The sequence below is a fragment of the Cervus canadensis genome, chromosome 9, assembly GCF_019320065.1.
Source record: "Cervus canadensis isolate Bull #8, Minnesota chromosome 9, ASM1932006v1, whole genome shotgun sequence".
Taxonomy (NCBI): domain Eukaryota; kingdom Metazoa; phylum Chordata; class Mammalia; order Artiodactyla; family Cervidae; genus Cervus; species Cervus canadensis.
In genome coordinates, this window is record NC_057394.1 from 84,073,638 (window position 1) to 84,093,423 (window position 19,786).

General features: G+C 37.3%; 1 protein-coding gene across 1 annotated transcript in view; it reads right to left on the reverse strand.

The window, feature by feature from the left end:
• RNF17 (ring finger protein 17) overlaps positions 1–19,786 on the reverse strand; it is a 113,964-nt gene that overhangs the window by 45,759 nt on the left and 48,419 nt on the right. Inside the window, exons 17-20 of the mRNA XM_043477807.1 lie at positions 7,894–8,047; positions 5,717–5,832; positions 4,390–4,510; positions 1,498–1,618 (exon numbers count right to left, since the gene is read on the reverse strand). Of these exons, the coding sequence (XP_043333742.1) occupies positions 1,498–1,618; positions 4,390–4,510; positions 5,717–5,832; positions 7,894–8,047 (512 nt within the window). The remainder of the gene's footprint in view (positions 1–1,497; positions 1,619–4,389; positions 4,511–5,716; positions 5,833–7,893; positions 8,048–19,786) is intronic.

Here is a 19,786-nt window from a genome sequence, read left to right on the forward strand (position 1 = left end):
ACAGCAATTCTGCATACATACATATAGCTACACAAACACCTGTATGCAAATATTTACAGCAGCTTTATTCACGAAGTTTCCCCAAACTGGAAATAGCCCAAGTGTCCATCAATTGGTAAACATATAATATTATGGTGCACCCATACAATGGAATACGAGTAAGCAAAGCAATGAGAACTACCGGTGTAGGCAACATGACCTAATCTCAAAAGCATTATGCTAAATGGAAAGGTCGTTGTTGTTTAGTCACTCAGTTGTGTCCGACTCTTTGCACCCAAATGGAAAAGCGAGACACTAAAAGGCCAAGTATTATATGACTCCATTTATATGAAGGTGTGGAAAAGACAAAACTATGGAGACAGAAATTTGATCTGTAGCTGCCAAGGACTAGGTATGGAGGAAGGAGACTCACTACATAAAGAAACAAAGTGAACTTTGGGGAGTGATGGAAATAGTCTGCAACTTGACTGTAATGACAGCTGCATGATTATATGTGTTTATCAAAACTCATAACTCTACCTAAAAAGCGTGAACTTTTTTTATTGTGTATGTTATATATTTCAATAATCCTATGTAAAAAAAGAGAAAACTCAGTCCAATACATTTAAATATTACTTCTCCTTTGTCTCTCTCCTGTGCTTAGAACCTACAGTGGAAAAGGCCAGCCCTCTCTTCTACTTCTGGTTCCATCAGTGTTGGGTGGGGGTAGAGGCGGGGAGGAGGGAGGTAGAGCCAGACCACACACTGGCCATGTCACGGCAGACTTCTGCTGGGTGTCGCTGCTTCTCTGGCATACCCTGACAGGCATCACTGTGGGTGTACTCAAATACTGGCTTCCTTAAGGGATGTGTGATGGAGTTCTTCAGGAGATCCCTTAGGAGCCACTGCCCTGCACAAGTCCCTACCATAGAAGAACTGCTGTGTCCTGACTTCAACCCTCCAACCTTTCTTACCACCACTCTGCCCTTCTGCTTCTGGGTTGCCTCAACCACAGGCCTTTTAACCAGGACAGGCCTTTTAACCAGACCTGTCCTGGGTAAAAGCACAATGGTCAAGCCTGGTTCCCCTTCAAAGTATCCACTTGCACCCAGGAAAAATTCCTATTTCTCCAGATGAGAATGCAGGCTACTCTACTATTTTGCTCACCCCTACCCTGCTGTTTCTCTTCCTGATCCTCTTCACAAACAGTTCAAGAGGCCACCTAAGGCAGACATCCCACCTAAAATAAAATGTCAGTCTCCTTTTCTCAGATGCACCCTTTATCTCCAGGAACCATTCTTGTTGTAGAGCCCCGTAGGAATGAAGAAAAAGCAACTCTACTCCCACCTAGACTAAAGACTCCAATTATTTTTTCTTCTCATTTTACTGACCCATTAATAGGGAAAGACTCCTGTCTATAGTCTAAGCAGATCTCCAATGGAGAATGATATGCCAGTTTCCCTTTTTGTGAACAGTGTTACATATAAACTAAAAATAAAAGTTTACAGGTCCACTTACCCTACTTCATAAGATGCTAGGCCCTCTTTGACTAGCTGGTCATTAATACTGGTGGGAATCATTCCAGGAGCACCAAGAAAATCAAAAAGTTCAACTAACAGCACATTATCTTCCAGAATTTCTGTAAAAATATTAAGACTAGTTTGGGGAAAGAAATAAATACATCACAAAATATACTAAATGAAGCAATTTTAAAAACCTGAGAACTTAATTTCCTTCATTTTGCATACATGAGGCCTCCTGCTCAATAATATCCGTTTCTCTCTAGGGGTAGATACATCACTTGTCATACATGAAAGAACTGCCAATGTTAATAAAATTTACATTTTAGGCTATTATGTACTATATTCTATAATAAACCAAAAGCAGCTTGAAGCTTTTAGATTCAGAGAAAAACACAGTGACATACATTAATTGCAACAGCATTCTGTTGTGGTTTTAAACTGTTTTACTGGATTCTGCCAAGTTCCAGAGTGCAAAAGATATAAATAAAAATTAATCCAGGCCAGTGCTTATTTGTGAAGCTTTACAGCTTTTCTAAGGATGACACACACACGTGTGCATGCACACACACACACAGAACACGAAGTTTCAAACAACAAAAACTCAACCCAGAGCATTAATTGGAATTTCCCCCCCTCCTGTTTTTAGGACAAACCATCTAACTTTTTACCTGCTTATTAGGCCTATTTCCTAAATGAAACAGGGAGTCAGCTTAGGGTAAAGTTACATCTCATGTGCCTATTTGCTTATTTTGCGCACAGAGAGGTTCTCTGTACACACCTGAAGGAGTGAGAGAAATTTCTTTAAGAAACACACACTTCTATGCATTGAGATAGGCTAATGCATTGAGATTGGCAGGTGAGATCGGCAGGTGCAAAGAGAATGATGATTCCAAATGAAAAGATAAACTATTATCAGCAGTAACATCCTACATTGCCTAGCCATAAGAATACTTGTTGGAAGGCTTTTTCCCCCCAAGAATTTAAAAATCATCCCTGACTACTTTTTAATGGACCAGATATATTATCTAGAAACAAAATGCTAAGCAACTCGGAACTTTCAGTAAAGTCCAAGCTCCTCACTTTTCATCTTCTATGTTCCCCTTAGCACTTTGATTTCATACTTTCCTTGCACAAGTTCTTTATTCCAGAGGGCCAACTTTCCCTGTGTTCCATACCTTTACTATCTTACCTGCTCTGCTCCTAATTAAATGTCCTTTGCTTTATAAGATAACAACATATACTGATCTCATCACTGTGCAGGTTGATAGGGAAAGATGTTTTAGGTCAAGTGGGGCCTTCTGTCACTCCTTAAATCAAATACACTACACTTGTGCTCAGATATTATTGGCATAACAATTAACTGAGAATGAAAAAGGGAGAGTCAAGAAAGAAATCTGAGTTAAATCTTCATGGATTAGCCTTGGGAGGAGACATTAAACAAAGCAGCTATAAACCAATGAAATAAAATACCAAGAGGAAAGCTAAAAGGACAATTAAAGCACTTTAAAGTTAGAGCCAGTTCATTAGAAAAGACCCTGATGCCGGGAAAAACTGAGGGCAGGAGGAGAAGGGGAGGACAGAGGATGAGCTGGTTGGATGGCATCACCGACTCAATGGACATGAGTTTGAGCAAGATCAGGGAGATGGTGAAGGACAGGGAGGACTGGCATGTTGTAGTCCATGGGATTGCAAAGAGTTGAACACAACTGAGTGACTGAACAATGACAAAGTCAGCTCAAGTTACTCAGGACTAAAAGACCCTTAATTTACTACTTATATTAGAGAAGCCAGACAAAAAATTCTATAGACTAAGGGTACAACTTCTATAATCATATTCCTCTTCTACAGAACTACTGCATCAGAATAACATCTTATACAAACTGAATTAACACATTCTAGGTTATAACTAAATAATTAAATCATTTCTAGGTTATGTGGCCTAAGCAACTGATCTCTAAGCTTCAATTTCTTCATTATAAAACAGTCTAATAATCTCATGATGTTTTGAGTTTGCTAAATGAAAATGAAAAAGTAGATATCATAAAAAGGGCCTTTGAAAGTGCCATATAAGTCAAACCTAAGTAAACATAGTTGTATATATCCTGCACTAGTACTGCTCAGATCAACACAGCCAATGTCAGTCACAGCTTTGGAAAAGATCAAAATCTCTGATAACAGCAGCTTTCGAATCCTCCATCCAAATCCCTTGGGGTCATACATGTTTCACAATTCTTCAAACTGAGAAAAGCTATACAGAATACATACTTATCACTTTCTAATACCCCCAGAAATTCTGAGGCAGCAATCATGACTATCCTGAAGTAGACTATATGATGAATACTCACTATAAGGGAGATCAATATTAGATCTTCATGTAAACTCAGGTTTTGCCACTAAACTTGTTGAATTACAAAACTGAGGGCTAGAGCTTAGCCTGTGTATCAGACTCAAACTGTTTCAAAGATAAATAATTTTTTCCAAAATAAGCTGAGAACCTACAGTTAAATTCACCTGAGTCAAATAAAGCAAAAACTATTTTCTAGTTATCTCCCATTTCCCTTCGCTTTCCCGCAAATTGATGAGGGACAGACTGGCACAAAGGCAAAGAGAAATAAGAGAAGTTAACTCCTGACTTTAGGGTTTTCAAGAAGACATGCTAAGGATGACTTGATCTTCAGTGGAAATTTGCCTCATGTGCTGATTTTAGGTTCTTGGGCCTGCAGAAGATATTATTCCATTGTCCTCAGTTCTCAATAAATGTTCCTTTTCACAGCTCATAATGACAACACACTGAAATTATAAGATCTGAAAAATGTTATATATTATACTCTTAGTCTTATTTAAGATTATGATCACATGGCACCCAATAAAAATGAAGAAAGCTTACTAATGATGGAACATGTCATAAACTTATCTTGAGTCTTTTCTTCAAATTTTTCTTTAGCATCTTTTGACCACTGCACTGTCCCTTTATATGGTTCAATATAGGCCAGCTTACATTTAATTGCCTAGGTCAAACAAAATTGCATCATTAAGAAAGTAATGTTAACTTACAGTTATTTTAGAATTCAAGTGTTAAATGTGTACAAAACCAAACTTTGCATTTGAATTTAATACATATTTAGTAAACAAATGTCCAAAGATCTCTCTAATAATACTTATAAATGCAAACAGCTGGAATCAACAGAGTATGGGATTATGAGGTACAAACTATTACATATAAAATAAGCTACAAGGATATATTGAACAACACAGGAAATATAGCCAATATTTTATAACTATAAATGAAGTATAACTTTAAAAAATTGTGACTCACTATATTGTACACTTGTAACCTGTATAATACTCTACACCAACTATATGTCAATTAAAAAAATAAAATTCCGAATAGCTTATTAAAAAATACCAAAACCAAAGATGAAACAAAAATCCCCAGAGTACTTTGCTGAATGAACCATTTTATACTCAGATACTGGAATAATAAGCATCCACTTAAAGAACTGCAGATTTTAATACTACAATACATTGTTAAATGAAAATGCAGGTTATAGGACTATATATAGTCTTATAATTGTTAAAAACACAGAAGATGCATCTTGGAAGTATATATATCAAAAATACCGAATAATTCTGAATGATTCCTCCTCCATTTTATCATCTATATTTTCAAGTTTTTCCTGTATTATTTTATCCATTTTAAATGAAAAGTACTGCTTAACAACAATTCAAATACTAGGAGTATATAAATTAGGAAATAAGCCTCCTTAACCATACTTATCTTTGGGGAGTAGGATTCCAAGAGAAGGGTAAGTTTTTTACTTATCCTTCCAGACATCTTTCTCTTGCACATGTTACACATACTTAAACGTAAATGGGATCACAGTGAAACCACTTCTGTAATGACTTTTTTCACATAATACATCATATTCTTATCACATTGTACAGTTATTTCAAAATAATACATTAAAGGCTGCAGACCAGTAAGTACTTACAAAAACACACATATTATACACATAATTATAATTAATGCTTATCTGCTAAGATACATATTATTTCTTAAATAGTAACTACAGAAACTCTGATAGCCCATGAGTTAGAAATTATTTACAGGAAAACTGTAGTTAAAAGAACATTTCTACAGTAAAAATAACTTCAAAACTCCTTTCATGTTTGTACTGATATTCTAAACCTATGATTCACAGTAAGCAGATTACCTTCTCTGCAGGATTCAGAAACTCATCCTTTATCTTACGCATGTCTTTAAGTGTTATTTTTGCTGTATTGCCAAAGTCCACATATTTAACTTCAACTTCACGATGTCCAGGCAATCCTTCAAAAATTATGAAACTGGAAATCACAAACTTGGAAAAAACATTATCTGGCAAAGTTTAGACTGATCTACAATCAACTAGAATATCTTTATGTTTAACATACAAACTTAATATTTTTTTAATGTAAAAAATATTTCTAATATTTTCTCACAAAACCAACCATAATATATTGTTGGTTCAGACTTGGTGAATGAGAAACTAACAATTTAAAGATATCAAAAGATAACCAAAATCAGGGATAACAAAGTCATCCAATGCTATGTGTTACAGCCTAAAAGTTAAGAATTAGATCTGGAGTTAAGACACTTAAATGACATGTGACTGTGAGGAAATCTAATTAATATCTCTAAGATACTACCCTGAGCAAATTACTTTTTTCTCTCAGCCTCATTATTTCACCTGTAGAGTGGGTGCACCAACAGAGTCAGATCTTAAGATTGTTTTTGATGATTCACCTACTTAAAATACACTTTGCAAAGCACCAAACACAAACTAAGCATTTAATGTTTGTTAGTCAACATAGGTAATTAAGCAAGGCAAGAAACTTAATGATCAAGGCACAGATTGATTCATATAATAATATCTAATAGTGAAATTTTAAAAATTATCTGTAGATATTGTGAAAAATGAGCAGAAACAGACCTCTATGGCAAACTAGTTTTCATATTTTAGAGATACCAGAGAAATCTCTGGAACATTCAAATAGACTGAAGCATGAATAAAGATCTATCTTTTTATAAACACTCATTTTGAGTGTTTAGCTCCTCTAAGCACATGTGTATACAGTGCTACAAAACTTTTTGCCATTACTTTCAAATTTATAAACTTCTACAGAATACAATTTCAAAATGGAAAAAGTTCAGGTATTCTCTGCTCCTAAGGAGAAGTGAAAGCAAATGGAACACCACCAGTACTACCTAAGATGGCACTCAAGCAGAGTCTGAAAAGACGTATGTACCTCAAGTTTAAGGTAAAGAGTTGAGGAAAATGCTCCATCAGAGTAAACCTAAAAAGTAAATGGAATTCAGAAAACTAGCAGCTGAATCTAGGAAAACAAGTGACACAACTCCCCAGAATAACAACAGTGTAGTAAGCCTAAATGACAAGCAAGTCTACAAGGAGCAAGTGATGGAATGATATTTTCACTGTTACAAAAGAAAAAATCAAACCAACATTATGTGAAAAGTCTTATCATGTAGAAAATTGTTTTAAACTATTAGGAAAATGTAGCCATAATTTTTTTTTAAAAAGTGAAAAATTGATGGAATTATCAACTCAGAATTAAAGCTATACTTTATGGAATAGCACTGAAAATACTTGCACACAATATGAATTTAACTAAAAACTGTGATATAACTATGGAGGAGAGAGTGGCGACAAAACAGCTGTAAGAAATCTAAAACTCATCTAATACATTTACTACCTAAGAGTGAAGTATCTACAAAGTATTACACATTATTTAGAAGAAATAACGGATAAATGACAAAAGAAAGCCAAAAGAATTAAAAGTATCTGTCTTTTCAGTAGAGATTGGAGTATGTGTAGGTCATTTAGAACTATTTTTTAAATAAGGCAAATGTTAGAAAACAAAATAATGGTTAAAGTCCTAGTCAAATCAAATGAAATCCAAGGAGCCAGAGGTTCATCTATCAACATTATCACTAGCTTTCTAAAGCTAGATGACAGAGCAAAATTGTAAGATCAGATAATGATTTAATTAATTTAATTAATGATTTAATTTGCACTGACTCAAATGATATCAATTTTTATTTTTTTATTATTTTTTTAAAAATTTTTTAAAATTTTTTAAATTTTTTTATTAGTTGGAGGCTAATTACTTCACAACATTTCAGTGGGTTTTGTCATACATTGATATGAATCAGCCACAGATTTACACGTATTCCCCATCCCGAACCCCCCTCCCACCTCCCTCTCCACCCGATTCCTCTGGGTCTTCCCAGTGCACCAGGCCCGAGCACTTGTCTCATGCATCCCACCTGGGCTGGATATCAATTTTTAAATGAAACATCTCCCTGAGGAAATAGGGTGCAATTTCCTACCAATAACTTTTGCTCGGTACCAAATTCCATCTTCAAATTTAGCGACACAGGCTTGATCTTGAACTGGACAGAGGATTTCCAGATTTTCTGCATCTTCACTTTTATAGAATTCCTCAATTCCCTTTAATAGAAATAAAAAATCCAGGCTCTCTATCTAAGAAAGAGAGATTAAAGCAGGGATTACAGCATTATAGTTTCATAGAAACTTAAAATTTAAATGTTCCATGTATTATAGGCACTGCTCATAAAATGATCAAATATTAGAACCAAATTAGACATAAGCAGTCATGTAATTTATGTTTGAAATATTCTGCTACAAAAGTAGTATATAAAAATTAACATATATAAGACATAACAAAAATTTATAAAAATCACAGTCTTCCAGATATCTTAAGATATCCTTCCAGATTTTTTTCTTTTTTTGGCTGTGCCATGCAGCATGTTAGAACTTACTTCCCTGATCAGGGACTGAACCTGAGCCCATAGCAGTAAAAGCACCAAGTCCTAACCATCAGACCACCAGAGAACTCTTGCTTCTAGATCTTTTTCTAAACACACTTTCCATGTTTTTTTTTTTTTAACCAAAAATCAGACCATGCCTCACAATTTGATAATCTGCATTTTCCTATCAATTCTCACATTCTCTGCTTCAGCAAGTGCTCCTATTAGTACTTTTAAACCATATTATATTTCCCTAACTGACCAACTGTGGTGTTGGAAAAGACACTTGAGAGGCCCTGGACTGCAAGGAGATCAAACCAGTCAATCTTAAAGGAAATCATTTGAATATTAATTGGAAGGATTGATGCTGAAGCTGAAGCTCCAATACTTTGGACACCTGATGCAAAGGGCTGACTCATTAGAAAAGACCCTAATGCTGGGAAAGATTGAAGGCAGGAGGAGAAGGGGACGAGAGAGAAGGAGATGGTTAGCTGGTTGGTATCACCGACTCGATGGACATGAGTTTGAGCAAGCTCCAGGAGTTGGTGATAGACAGAGAAGCCTGGCATGCTGCAGTCCATGGGATCGCAAAGAGTTGGACATGACTGAGTAATTGAACTGAATTGACCAAACCCAGTAGCCAATCTGACTACTTATTATGTTTGGTCATCTACATAAGTCTTATAAATTAGTGTAGTGTTCTCTTATTTGGGGCTTGAGGCTTTTATTTATTTATTTTCCATTTATTTTTATTAGTTGGAGGCTAATTACTTTACAATAGTGTAGTGGTTTTTGCCATACATTGACATGAATCAGCCATGGATTTACATGTATTCCCCATCCCGATCCCCTCTCCCACCTCCCATGATCCTGTCTTGTTAAAGATAGTCTGCTATTTTTCTGTAGAAAGCCTCATCTTCTGGATTTATGTGGTTATGTCTTCATCCTATTATTTCCCTTCTTCCTCCACTGAGTTAGGGTATATGCCCTGAATTTCCTCAAAACAGAAAGTTGTATCTACAAGTTTGATGGATTCAAGCCAAATCTTTTGGCTAGAATACATGACAGTTGCAACACATCAGAAGACAGCATTACTCACTGTTAGTAAGCTAAGATTCATCTATGGAATGGTGTGGCAACTTTCATCCCTTCTCTACACAGTTAATGTTTCCCTTGTGATCACCAAGTAATTCATGTATGCTACTTTGCCATTGTATGAATGTCTAATTTCCCATTAGCCATCCATCTAATGGTTTTAAACTGAACTGATAAATCTTTAAATCAGTAATTTCAGTAGTTTGTGAAAAGACTTCATCATTCAGTAGAGGTTTACTTTATTAAACAGGATTATCTGGTTACTTTAAAACACAGTTCCTGAAGTTCCTATACTAAAACATAGTTACTAAAACAAAACCAAGGACAACTGTTTATCTCTCCAAATACTAATTCTTAAAGTTAAAAAGTATTTTAAAAACCATCTCAAATGGTCAAAAAATGAGGTTTTTCTCTTTTGTGAGTGCAACAATGCAAGTGGAAATTTTCTGAAATTTTTGTTATTTCATTAAAAATTTTTAAAACTATTTAAAGCCTTCTAAACCTTTATTTCTAAGTAGGTAGTATTCATATTCCTCCACTAACAGGCTATCCAAAGGGAACACTGAAATATTCAACAGACAAGTGACAGGAGCAAAACTGCAGAATCTGAAGCTCCAAGCTCTCATTTCCTCATAGAAACACTGAAAAAATGAGAAACCATCTGAACCAACTTTGTTAGGGCTCTGGAAAACAGTTAAGGCTTACAGCATTGAAGCAAACACCCAATTAAACTTTCAGCATTCAAGGAAGTCAACATAAACACTTGTCAAACACAAGCTAAAAGAACACAGACACTTCAGAGATCACACACAAGCAATAGTACTTGCAAGAACAGTTTGAAAAAGTCTCAAAAGAAAAAAACTACCACAGTTTTCAACAATTTAAAACAAATCCAGTTATGCATGGGTGCATGTGTGTGGGGGCTATCTGATTTTCAGAGTTTTACTGTATTATAATAGTTGATGCCTAATTTTCAACAAGAAATCAGAAGACATACAAAGAAATAGGGAAACATGGCTCATTCCAAGTAACAAAATTCAGTTCAGTTCAGTCGCTCAGTCGTGTCCGACTCTCTGTGACCCCATGAACCACAGCACGCCAGGCCTCCCTGTCCATCACCAACTCCCAGAGTTTACCCAAACTCATGTCCATTGAGTCAGTGATGCCATCTGACCATCTCATCCTCTGTCGTCCCCTTTCCTCCTGCCTTCAATCTTTCCCAACATCAGGGTCTTTTCAAATGAGTCAGCTATTCACATCAGGTGGCCAAAATACTGGAGTTTCAGCTTTAATATCAGTTCCTTCCAATGAACACCCAGGACCAATTTCCCTTAGGATGGACTGGTTGGATCTTCCTGCAGTCCAAGGGACTCTCAAGAGTCTTCTCCAACACCACAGTTCAAAAGCATCAATTCTTCTGTGCTCGGCTCTCTTTATAGTCCAACTCTCACACCCATACATGACCACTGGAAAAGTAAACAGACAGAAATCAGCCCTTAGGAAGTCCAGATAGTGGATTTACTAGACAAAGAATTTAGAACTGTCTTAAATATGCTCAAAGAGCTAAAAGAAAAGATAGACAAGGAACTAGAGAGAACAAGGAAAACAATATAGGATCAAAACTAAAATACCAACAGATAGTAATTATAAAAAGGAATCAAATTCTGGAACTGAAAGTACAGTAACTGAAACAAAAAATACTCTGGAAAGGTTAAACAGCAGATTTGAGCAGCCACAAGAAAGAATCAGTGAACTTGAATATAGGACAATTGAAATAGTGAGAAACAGAAAGAAAAAAAGAATTAAGTGAACAGAGACCAAGATATTTGTGGGATATCATCAATCACACCAATATATGCATTATAGGAGTCCCAGAAAAATGAGAGAGAAAGAAAGGAACAGAAAGATTATCTGAAGAAATAACGACCAACAACTTCCCAAATTTGATGACATACACAAATCTACAAATCCAATCAGCTAAGTATTACGGGATGATTTACATCTCTCCCGGAAAGATACATTGGAGCTGTAACCCCCAGAAACTCAAAACATGACCTTATTTGGAGACAGAGTATTTATAAACAAGTTAAAATGAGGTCGTTAAAGTAGGTCAAAGAAAGGCAATGCCAAAGAATGCTCAAACAAATGCACAATTGCACTCATCCCACATGCTAGTAAAGTAATGCTCAAAATTCTCTAAGCCAGGCTTCAACAATATGTGAACTGTGAACTTCCAGGTGTTCAAGCTGGCTTTAGAAAAGGCTGAAGAACCAGAGATCAAATTGCCAACATCCGTTGGAACATAGACAAAGCAAGAGAGTTCCAGAAAAACATATATTTCTGCTTTATTGACTATACCAAAGCCTTTGACTGTGTGGATCACAACAAACTGGAAAATTCTTCAAGAGATGGGAATACTAGGTCTGGTATTTGCTCTTGAGCAATCTGTATGCAGGTCAGGAAGCAACAGTTAGAACTGGACATGGAACAACAGACTGGTTCCAAATAGGAAAAAGGAGTACGTCAAGGCTGTATGTTGTCACCATGCTTATTTAACTTATATGCAGAGTACATCATGAGAAATGCTGGGCTGGAAGAAGCACAAGCTGGAATCAAGATTGCTGGGAGAAATATCAATAACCTCAGATATGCAGATGACACCACCCTTACGGCAGAAAGTGAAGAAGAACTAAAGAGCCTCTTGATGAAAGTGAAATAGGAAAGTGAAAAAGTTGGCTTAAAGCTCAACATTCAGAAAACTAAGATCATGGTATCTGGTCCCATTACTTCATGGCAAATAGATGGGGAAACAGTGGCAGACTTTACTTTTGTGGGCTCCAAAATCTCTGCAGATGGTGACTGCAATCATGAAATTAAAAGATGCTTACTCCTTGGAAGAAAAGTTATGACCAACTTCAACAGCATATTAAAAAGTAGAGACATTACTTTGCCAACAAAGGTCCATTAGTCAAGGCTATGGTTTTTCCAGTAGTCATGTATGGATGTGAGAGTTGGACTATAAAGAAAGCTGAGTGCTGAAGAACTGATGCTTTTGAACTGTGGTGTTGGAGAAGACTCTTGAGAGTCCCTTGGACTGCAAGGAGATCCAACCAGTCAATCCTAAAGGAAATCAATCCTGAATATTCATTGGAAGGACTGATGTTGAAGCTGAAACTCCAATAACTTTGGCTACCTGATGGAAAGAACTGACTCATTTGAAAAGACCCTGATGCTGGGAAAGACTGAAGGCAGGGGGAGAAGGGGACGACAGAAAACAAGATGGTTGGATGGCATCACCGACTCAATGGACATGAATTCGAGTAAACTTTGGAGTCGGTGATGGACAGGGAGGCCTGGTGTGCTGCAGTCCATGGGGTCACAAAGAGTCTGACACGACTGAGCGACTGAACTGAAAGCAGGTCTTAATCCAGTATGACTAGTTTCCTTATTCAGTTATCACTCAGTTGTGTCTGACTCCTTGTGACCCCATGGACTGCAGCATGCCAGGCTTCCCTGTCCATCACCAACTCCCGGAGCTTGCTCAGACTCATGTCCATTAAGTCAGTAACGCCATCCAACTATCTCATCCTCTGTCATCCCCTTCTCCTCTTGCCTTCAATCTTTCTTAGCATCAGGGTCTTTTTCCAATGAGTCTCTTCTTCCCATCAGGTGGCCAAAGTATTGGAGTTTCAGCTTTAGCATCAGTCTTTCCACTGAATATTCAGGACTGATTTCCTTTAGGATTGGCTGGTTTGATCTCCTTGCTGTCCAATGTGCTCTCAAGAGTCTTCTCCAACACATCAAAAGCATCAATTCTTTGGTGCTCAGCTTTCTGTTTACAGTCCACCTCTCACATTCATACATGACTACCGGAAAAACCATAGTTTTGACTAGATGGAACTTTACCAGCAAAGTAATGTCTCTGCTTTTTAATATGCTGTCTAGGTTGGTCATAGCTTTTCTTCCTAGGAGCAAGCGTCTTTCAATTTCATGGCTGGAAAAAAGGAGTAAAATTGGGCAAAGACACACACACATAGTAGAAGGCTCATAAAGATGAAGGTAGAAAACGGAGAGTAGTAGAAGCCACTGAACACCAATATTTTCCAGCTAACCACCAGCAATTAGGGCAAGAAGGCATGAAATAGATTCTCACTTACGACCTTCAGAAGGAACCAACACTACTAACAACTTGACCTCAATACCTCTAGACTTCAGAACTGTGAGACAATACTTACATTGTTTACTTTTATTATTTATTTATTTATTTCTCCATAAACTTACATTGTTTAAGCAACTTAATCAGTGGAACTTTCTTATGATACTCTAAGGAATGAATATAGATCTTGCAATGGTAAAGCAGGGTGCTGTTGTAATAAATACCTAACATTATGGGAGAAGCTTTGAAATTGGATTATGAGCAGAAAGAAGAGGAAGAATTATGAGGTACCTGAATGAAAAAAATCCATATTACCTTGGAAAGATTATTGGTAGAAATATGGATGCTAAAGGTGCTTCTGGTGAGATTTCATAGAGAAATGAGGAATATGATACTGGAAACTGGAGGAAAGGAAATCCTTGTTACACAGGGGTAGAGAACTTGGATGAATTATACTGTACTGGGTAGAAAGTAGAACTGGATATTTAGCTGAGGAGATTGCTAAATAAAGTGTCAAAGTGTCAGCCTGGTTTCTCCTTGCTGCTTATAATAAAATGTGAGAAGAGAAAGATAAATTGAAGAATAAATCGTTAAACATGAAGGAACCAGAATCTGAAGATTTAGAAATTTCTTAGCCTATTTGTATTTCAAAAAATGAGAAAGCAAGCTCTGGAGAGACCACCAAGGGCATGACTGGATAGTGTCTGCTGAAGGGAATATGGATGTTATCATTTATGAAGCCAATCAATCAGCACCAAGATGTCCACCAAATTGTCCAAGCCAATCATCTCAGCAGAAACACTGCCAGACTGAACTGAAGGGGACAGAGGTGAGAGGAAATGAAGCGGAGAGGGGTGGTGGGCTTCTGAGATTCTACAGGCAGAAGAGATGTGACAGAGTGATCTGGTCATGAACATATGTTTCAAGAAAACGGAGGAGTGATTTCAAAGGTGATTCAGAGGCTCAAGTGTGTGCCACTGCTACTGCAGGCCCAGAGCACACAGACCTGAAACGCAGGGCTGTCTCCTCCTGTGTTCCAGGGATGGGGCCTCCTGTGTTTCATAGTTAGGACAACTCCTTAATTCCAATGGATGAGGCTGCTGCAGGGTTGAGGAAGAAGGGCCACACCCCAGGAGGACTGGAGGACAGAGCATCCAGCCGCTGAGGATTATTCTAAAGCTGTAAGATTCTAATGGAATTCTTCCTGCTAGGATTTGGACTTACTGTCTATTCTCACAGATTTAGAGATAGAGAGAAGTTCTGGCCTAGCTTCAATTAAAGAATTCTTACTTATACCTGATTAAGCTAATCAGAATTTAGTGATTTTATATGAGATTCTGGACTTAGACTTGATGCAAGATGATTACGATTTTTTTGGAACGTTGGGATGGGGTGACTGTATGTGAGGAGGAAATTTTTGATAGAGCAGAGAGTAGACTGGTTATAAATTGGTTTGAGTCCTCACCTCAAAATATACTGAAGTTCTAACCACCTCCCCCAGGACCTCAGAATGTGTCCTTATTTGGAGATAGGGTTTTATAGATAGGATCAAGTTAAAATAAAAGTTTTAGGCTGGAATTAATTCAATATGACTGGTGTCTGTATTAAAAAGCTGAGACAGACAAGTTACACAGAGAGATTGCCATGTGAAGGAAGCAGAGACTGCAATGATGCAGCAGAAGCCAAGGAGTGCTAAAGATTGCCAGCGGATCACCAATCTAGTCCAGGGACATGGGACAAATCTCTGCTTCCCCTACCCCCCAACCTCAGAAGGAAGGAAGCAACTCTGCCAACACCCTGACATTAAACCTGTAAACTCCAGAACTGGGAGTCAATACATTTCTGCTTTTAAAACTACCTACTTTGTGGCATTGTGGGATCTTAGTTCCCCAACTAGGGATTGAATCCATCCCCTGCTAGTGAGAGAAGAGTCCTAATCAATCAATGAACCACCAGGGAATTCCTGCACTTTGTTATAGCAGGCTTAGAATGTTAATATACTCAAAAAACCCAAGTTAGGACAAATTCAAAGAAAGACACACTAGATGCATGATGAACAAACTGTCAATAGCCATAAAATGAGAATTGTGAAAGCAGCAAGAGAAAAGTGACTTGTCAGATATAAGGGATCATCAATAAGATGATCAGCGCATTTTTCATCAGAAACCTTGGAGGTCAGAATGTAATCAGAAGATACACTTAAAAGAGCTAAAGAAAGAATTGTGAACTGAGAATTATAGATCCAGCAAGACTATCCTTCAAAAATGAGGGAGTAATAAGCCATTCACAGATAAAAAGAGGTAAGGAAGTTCACTACCACCAGACCTGCCTTATAAAAAAGGCTACAGGGAGTCCTTCAGAAGGAAATGAAAGGATGCTAGAGCATAACGTAAATTCATATTAAGATATACATATCTGTGATTAACATAAACACACAAATATGAAAGCCAGTATTATTAACTTTGGTTTCTAACTCTACTTTCATTTTCTACAAGATTTAAAAGACAAATGCACACAAATAATTATAAGTCCACATTATTGAGTATTTGATGTACAAAGATTAATTTTTGAGATTGGTATTATTTAAAAGGGAAATGGAGCTATACAGAAGTAGGGTTTTGTGCAGTTAAAGTTGATATTAATTCAGATTAGATTTCTGTAGGATGTTTCACATAACTTTAATTACACATAATTTTTACACATAATGACACATAACTTTAGGATGTTATGTGTAATCCCCATGGTAACAATAAACACAGATATACAAAAGGAACCAAATGACACTACAGTTTTGTCACACCCATGTTCACTGCAGCATCATTCACAACAGTCAAGAGGTAGAACCAAGCCAAATGTCCATCAATGGATGACTGAATTAATAAAATGTAGTATAGACATAAAAAAAACATAGCATATACATACAATGGAATATTTAGTTAGCCTTAAAGTAAGTCCTATTGCATGCTACAACATGGATGAATCTGGAGGGCATTATGCTAAGTGAAACAAGCCAGTGACAAAAGGACAAATACGGTATCCCTGGTATCTGAAAGTAGTGTTCCTACGAAATTTTTTGAAAGCCAAAATGTAGCAAAGCAAAGAGGCTGACTTTTCTTTGGTAAGAGCAATGTAGGTTTTTCAGAAAAATGGAATTTGTGTAAACTGAACTTCTGAAAAGCAGGGTACTGTTTGATTCCACTTATAGGAGTATCTAAATAGTCAAATTCATAGAAGAAAGTAGAATTGTGGTTGTTAGTGGTTGGGGGTAGAATGAAATAGGCAAGTACTGTTCAGGGAGTACCAAGTTTCAGTTTTTCAAGATGAACAAATTCTACAGATCATCATGCTATACAATAATGTGAGTTAGTGCATACTACAGAACTGTATATTTTGAAGTGGTTAAGAGCAAATTTTGTACATGAAGGACTGACAGCTTTTCTTCTAAGAATGATAATAAGAAAGCATGCATGCTTTTGCCATTGCTATTTAATATAGTTTTGTAAATTTGAGCCACAGTAATTAGGCAAATATATATGTATATAAGGCATTTAAAGTAATTAGGCAAATATATTTATATAAGCCAACCAAATTGACAAGAAATAGGAAAATGATCTCTTTTTGAAGATGACATGATTTTATAGGTAAAAAACCCTAAAGATGCCACAAAAATACTAGCAGGTCTAATAAATGGGCTTCTCAGGTGGAGCTAGTGGTAAAGAATCCACCTGCCAATGCAGGAGACAAGAGACGCAGGTTTGATCCCTGAATTGGGATTATTCCCTGGAGGAGGGCATGGCAACCCACTCCAGTATCCTTGCCTGGAGAATTCCATGGACAGGGGAGTCTGGCGGGCTACAACCCATGGGGCCACAAAGAGTTGGACACGATTAAGCATACAAAGATGTAGACTACAAAATGGTTACAAAAAAATCACATGCATTTCTACACACTAACAATGAACAGTCCAAACGGAAATTAAGAAAACAACTCATTTTACAGTAGAATAAAAAGAATATACTCCAGAATAAATATAACCGAGGATACAGACTTGTATACTTGTTGTAAGTACACAGCACTGCTACAAAATAAATGGAAAAACCTTCCATGTTCATGAACTGGAAGATTTAATACTGTTAAGATGTCAATACCCAGGGCTTCCCTGGCTGTCCAATGGTTAAGAATCTGCCTTCCAATGCAGGGGACACAGATTCGATCCTGGACTTGGAGGATCCCACATGCCATGAACAGTCAAGTCCATGTGCCACAACTCTAGAGCCAGCACTCTAGAGCCTGTGAGCAGCAACTACGGAGGCCCACGCACCTAGGCTCTATGCTCTGCAACAAGAAAAGTCACCACAATGAGAAGCCCACACATAGCAACAAAGAGTAGCTCACACTTGCTGCAACCTAGAGAAAGCCTTGCAGCAATGAAGATCTAAATAGTCATAAATAAATAAAATCTTTTAAAAAAGGATGTCAGTACCCAAAGCAATTTATAATTCAAAGCTATCCCTATCAGAATCCCAATGATGTTTCATGTACAATAGAAACACTCATCCTAGAGACTTCCCTGGTGGTCCAGAGGTTATGAATCCATCTGCTAATGCAGGGGACATGGATTTGATCCCTGATTTTGGGAAGATTTCACATGCTGTGGAAAAACTAAGCCTGTGTGCCACAACTACTGAGCCCGTGTGCTGTGACTATTGAAGTTCACATACCCTAGAGCCTATGATCTACAACAAGAGAAGCCGCCACAACAAGAAGCCCTCACACCGAAAATAGAGAGTAGCCCCCACTTGCTGCAACTACAGAAAAGCTCACACACAGCAGTGAAGGTCCAGTACAGTCATAAAAAAATAAGTACAATTTTTAAAAAGAGAAAAACTCATCCTAAAAGTCACGTGAGATCTCAAGGGACCCCAAAGTTCAAAAACAACTTTGAAAAAGAACAAAGTTGGACAGCTCACACATTCTCATTTCAAAACTTGCTACAAAGCCACAGTAAATTAAAGTGTGCACTCAGCAATCAGATGAGAAACAAAAGGTACCCAACTTGGAAGGGAGAAGTTAAAATTGTCACTATATGCAAATAACATGATCCTATTGAAGACCCTAAGGACACCACACACACAAACTGTTCAAAAATAAATGAACTCAGCAAAACAGTAGGACACAAGATTAACATTCAGAAATCAGTTTCATTTCTTTATACTAACAATGAAATATCAGAAAGGGAATGTAAAAACACAATACCTTTTAAAGTTTCACCAAAAAAATTCAGCTATCAAGAAACTTGACCAAGGAAGAGAAAGACTTAATATGCTGAGAACTATAAAGTATTAATAAAGGAAATTAAAGAGGATTCAAAGAAATGGGAAGATAATACCACGCTCTTGGACTGGAAGAATACTGCTTAAAAGGCAACACTACCCAAAACAATCTATAGATTGAATGCAATCACAATCAAATTACTCATGACAGTTTTCATAGAACTAGAACAATAATCCAAAATTTTCCATGGAACCTTAAAATACCCAGAACTGCAAAAGTAATCCTGAGGAAAAAAAAGAAAGAGGCATAACTCATCCAGATTTCAAACAATACTACAAAGCTCCAGTAATTAATGGAAGGACTGATGCTGAAGCTGAAACTCCAATACTTTGGCCACCTGATGCAAAGAGCTGACTCATTGGAAAAGACCCTAATGCTGGGAAAGATTGAAGGCAAGAGGAGGAGGGGATGACAGAGAATGAGATGGTTGGATGGCATCACTGACTCAATGGACATGAGTTTGGGTAAACTCTGGGAGTTGGTGATGGACAGGGAGGCTTGGCATGCTGCAGGCCATGGGGTCACAAAGAGTCGGACACAACTGAGTGACTGAACTTAACTGAACAGTAATCAAGGTTGTATGGTATTGGTAAAAAATCAGACATATGGATCAATGGAACAGAACAGAGAGCCCAGAAATATATACACATGCCGAGACAAGTGCTCAGGGCTGGTGCACTGGGAAGACCCAGAGGGATGGGATGGAGATGGAGGCGGGAGGGGGGGATGGGGAAGGGGAACACATGTAAATCCATGGCTGATTCATGGCAATGTATGGCAAAAACTGCTACAATATTGTAAAGTAATTAGCCTCCAACTAATAAAAATAAATGGGAAAAAAAAGAAATATATACACATGCCTACGAT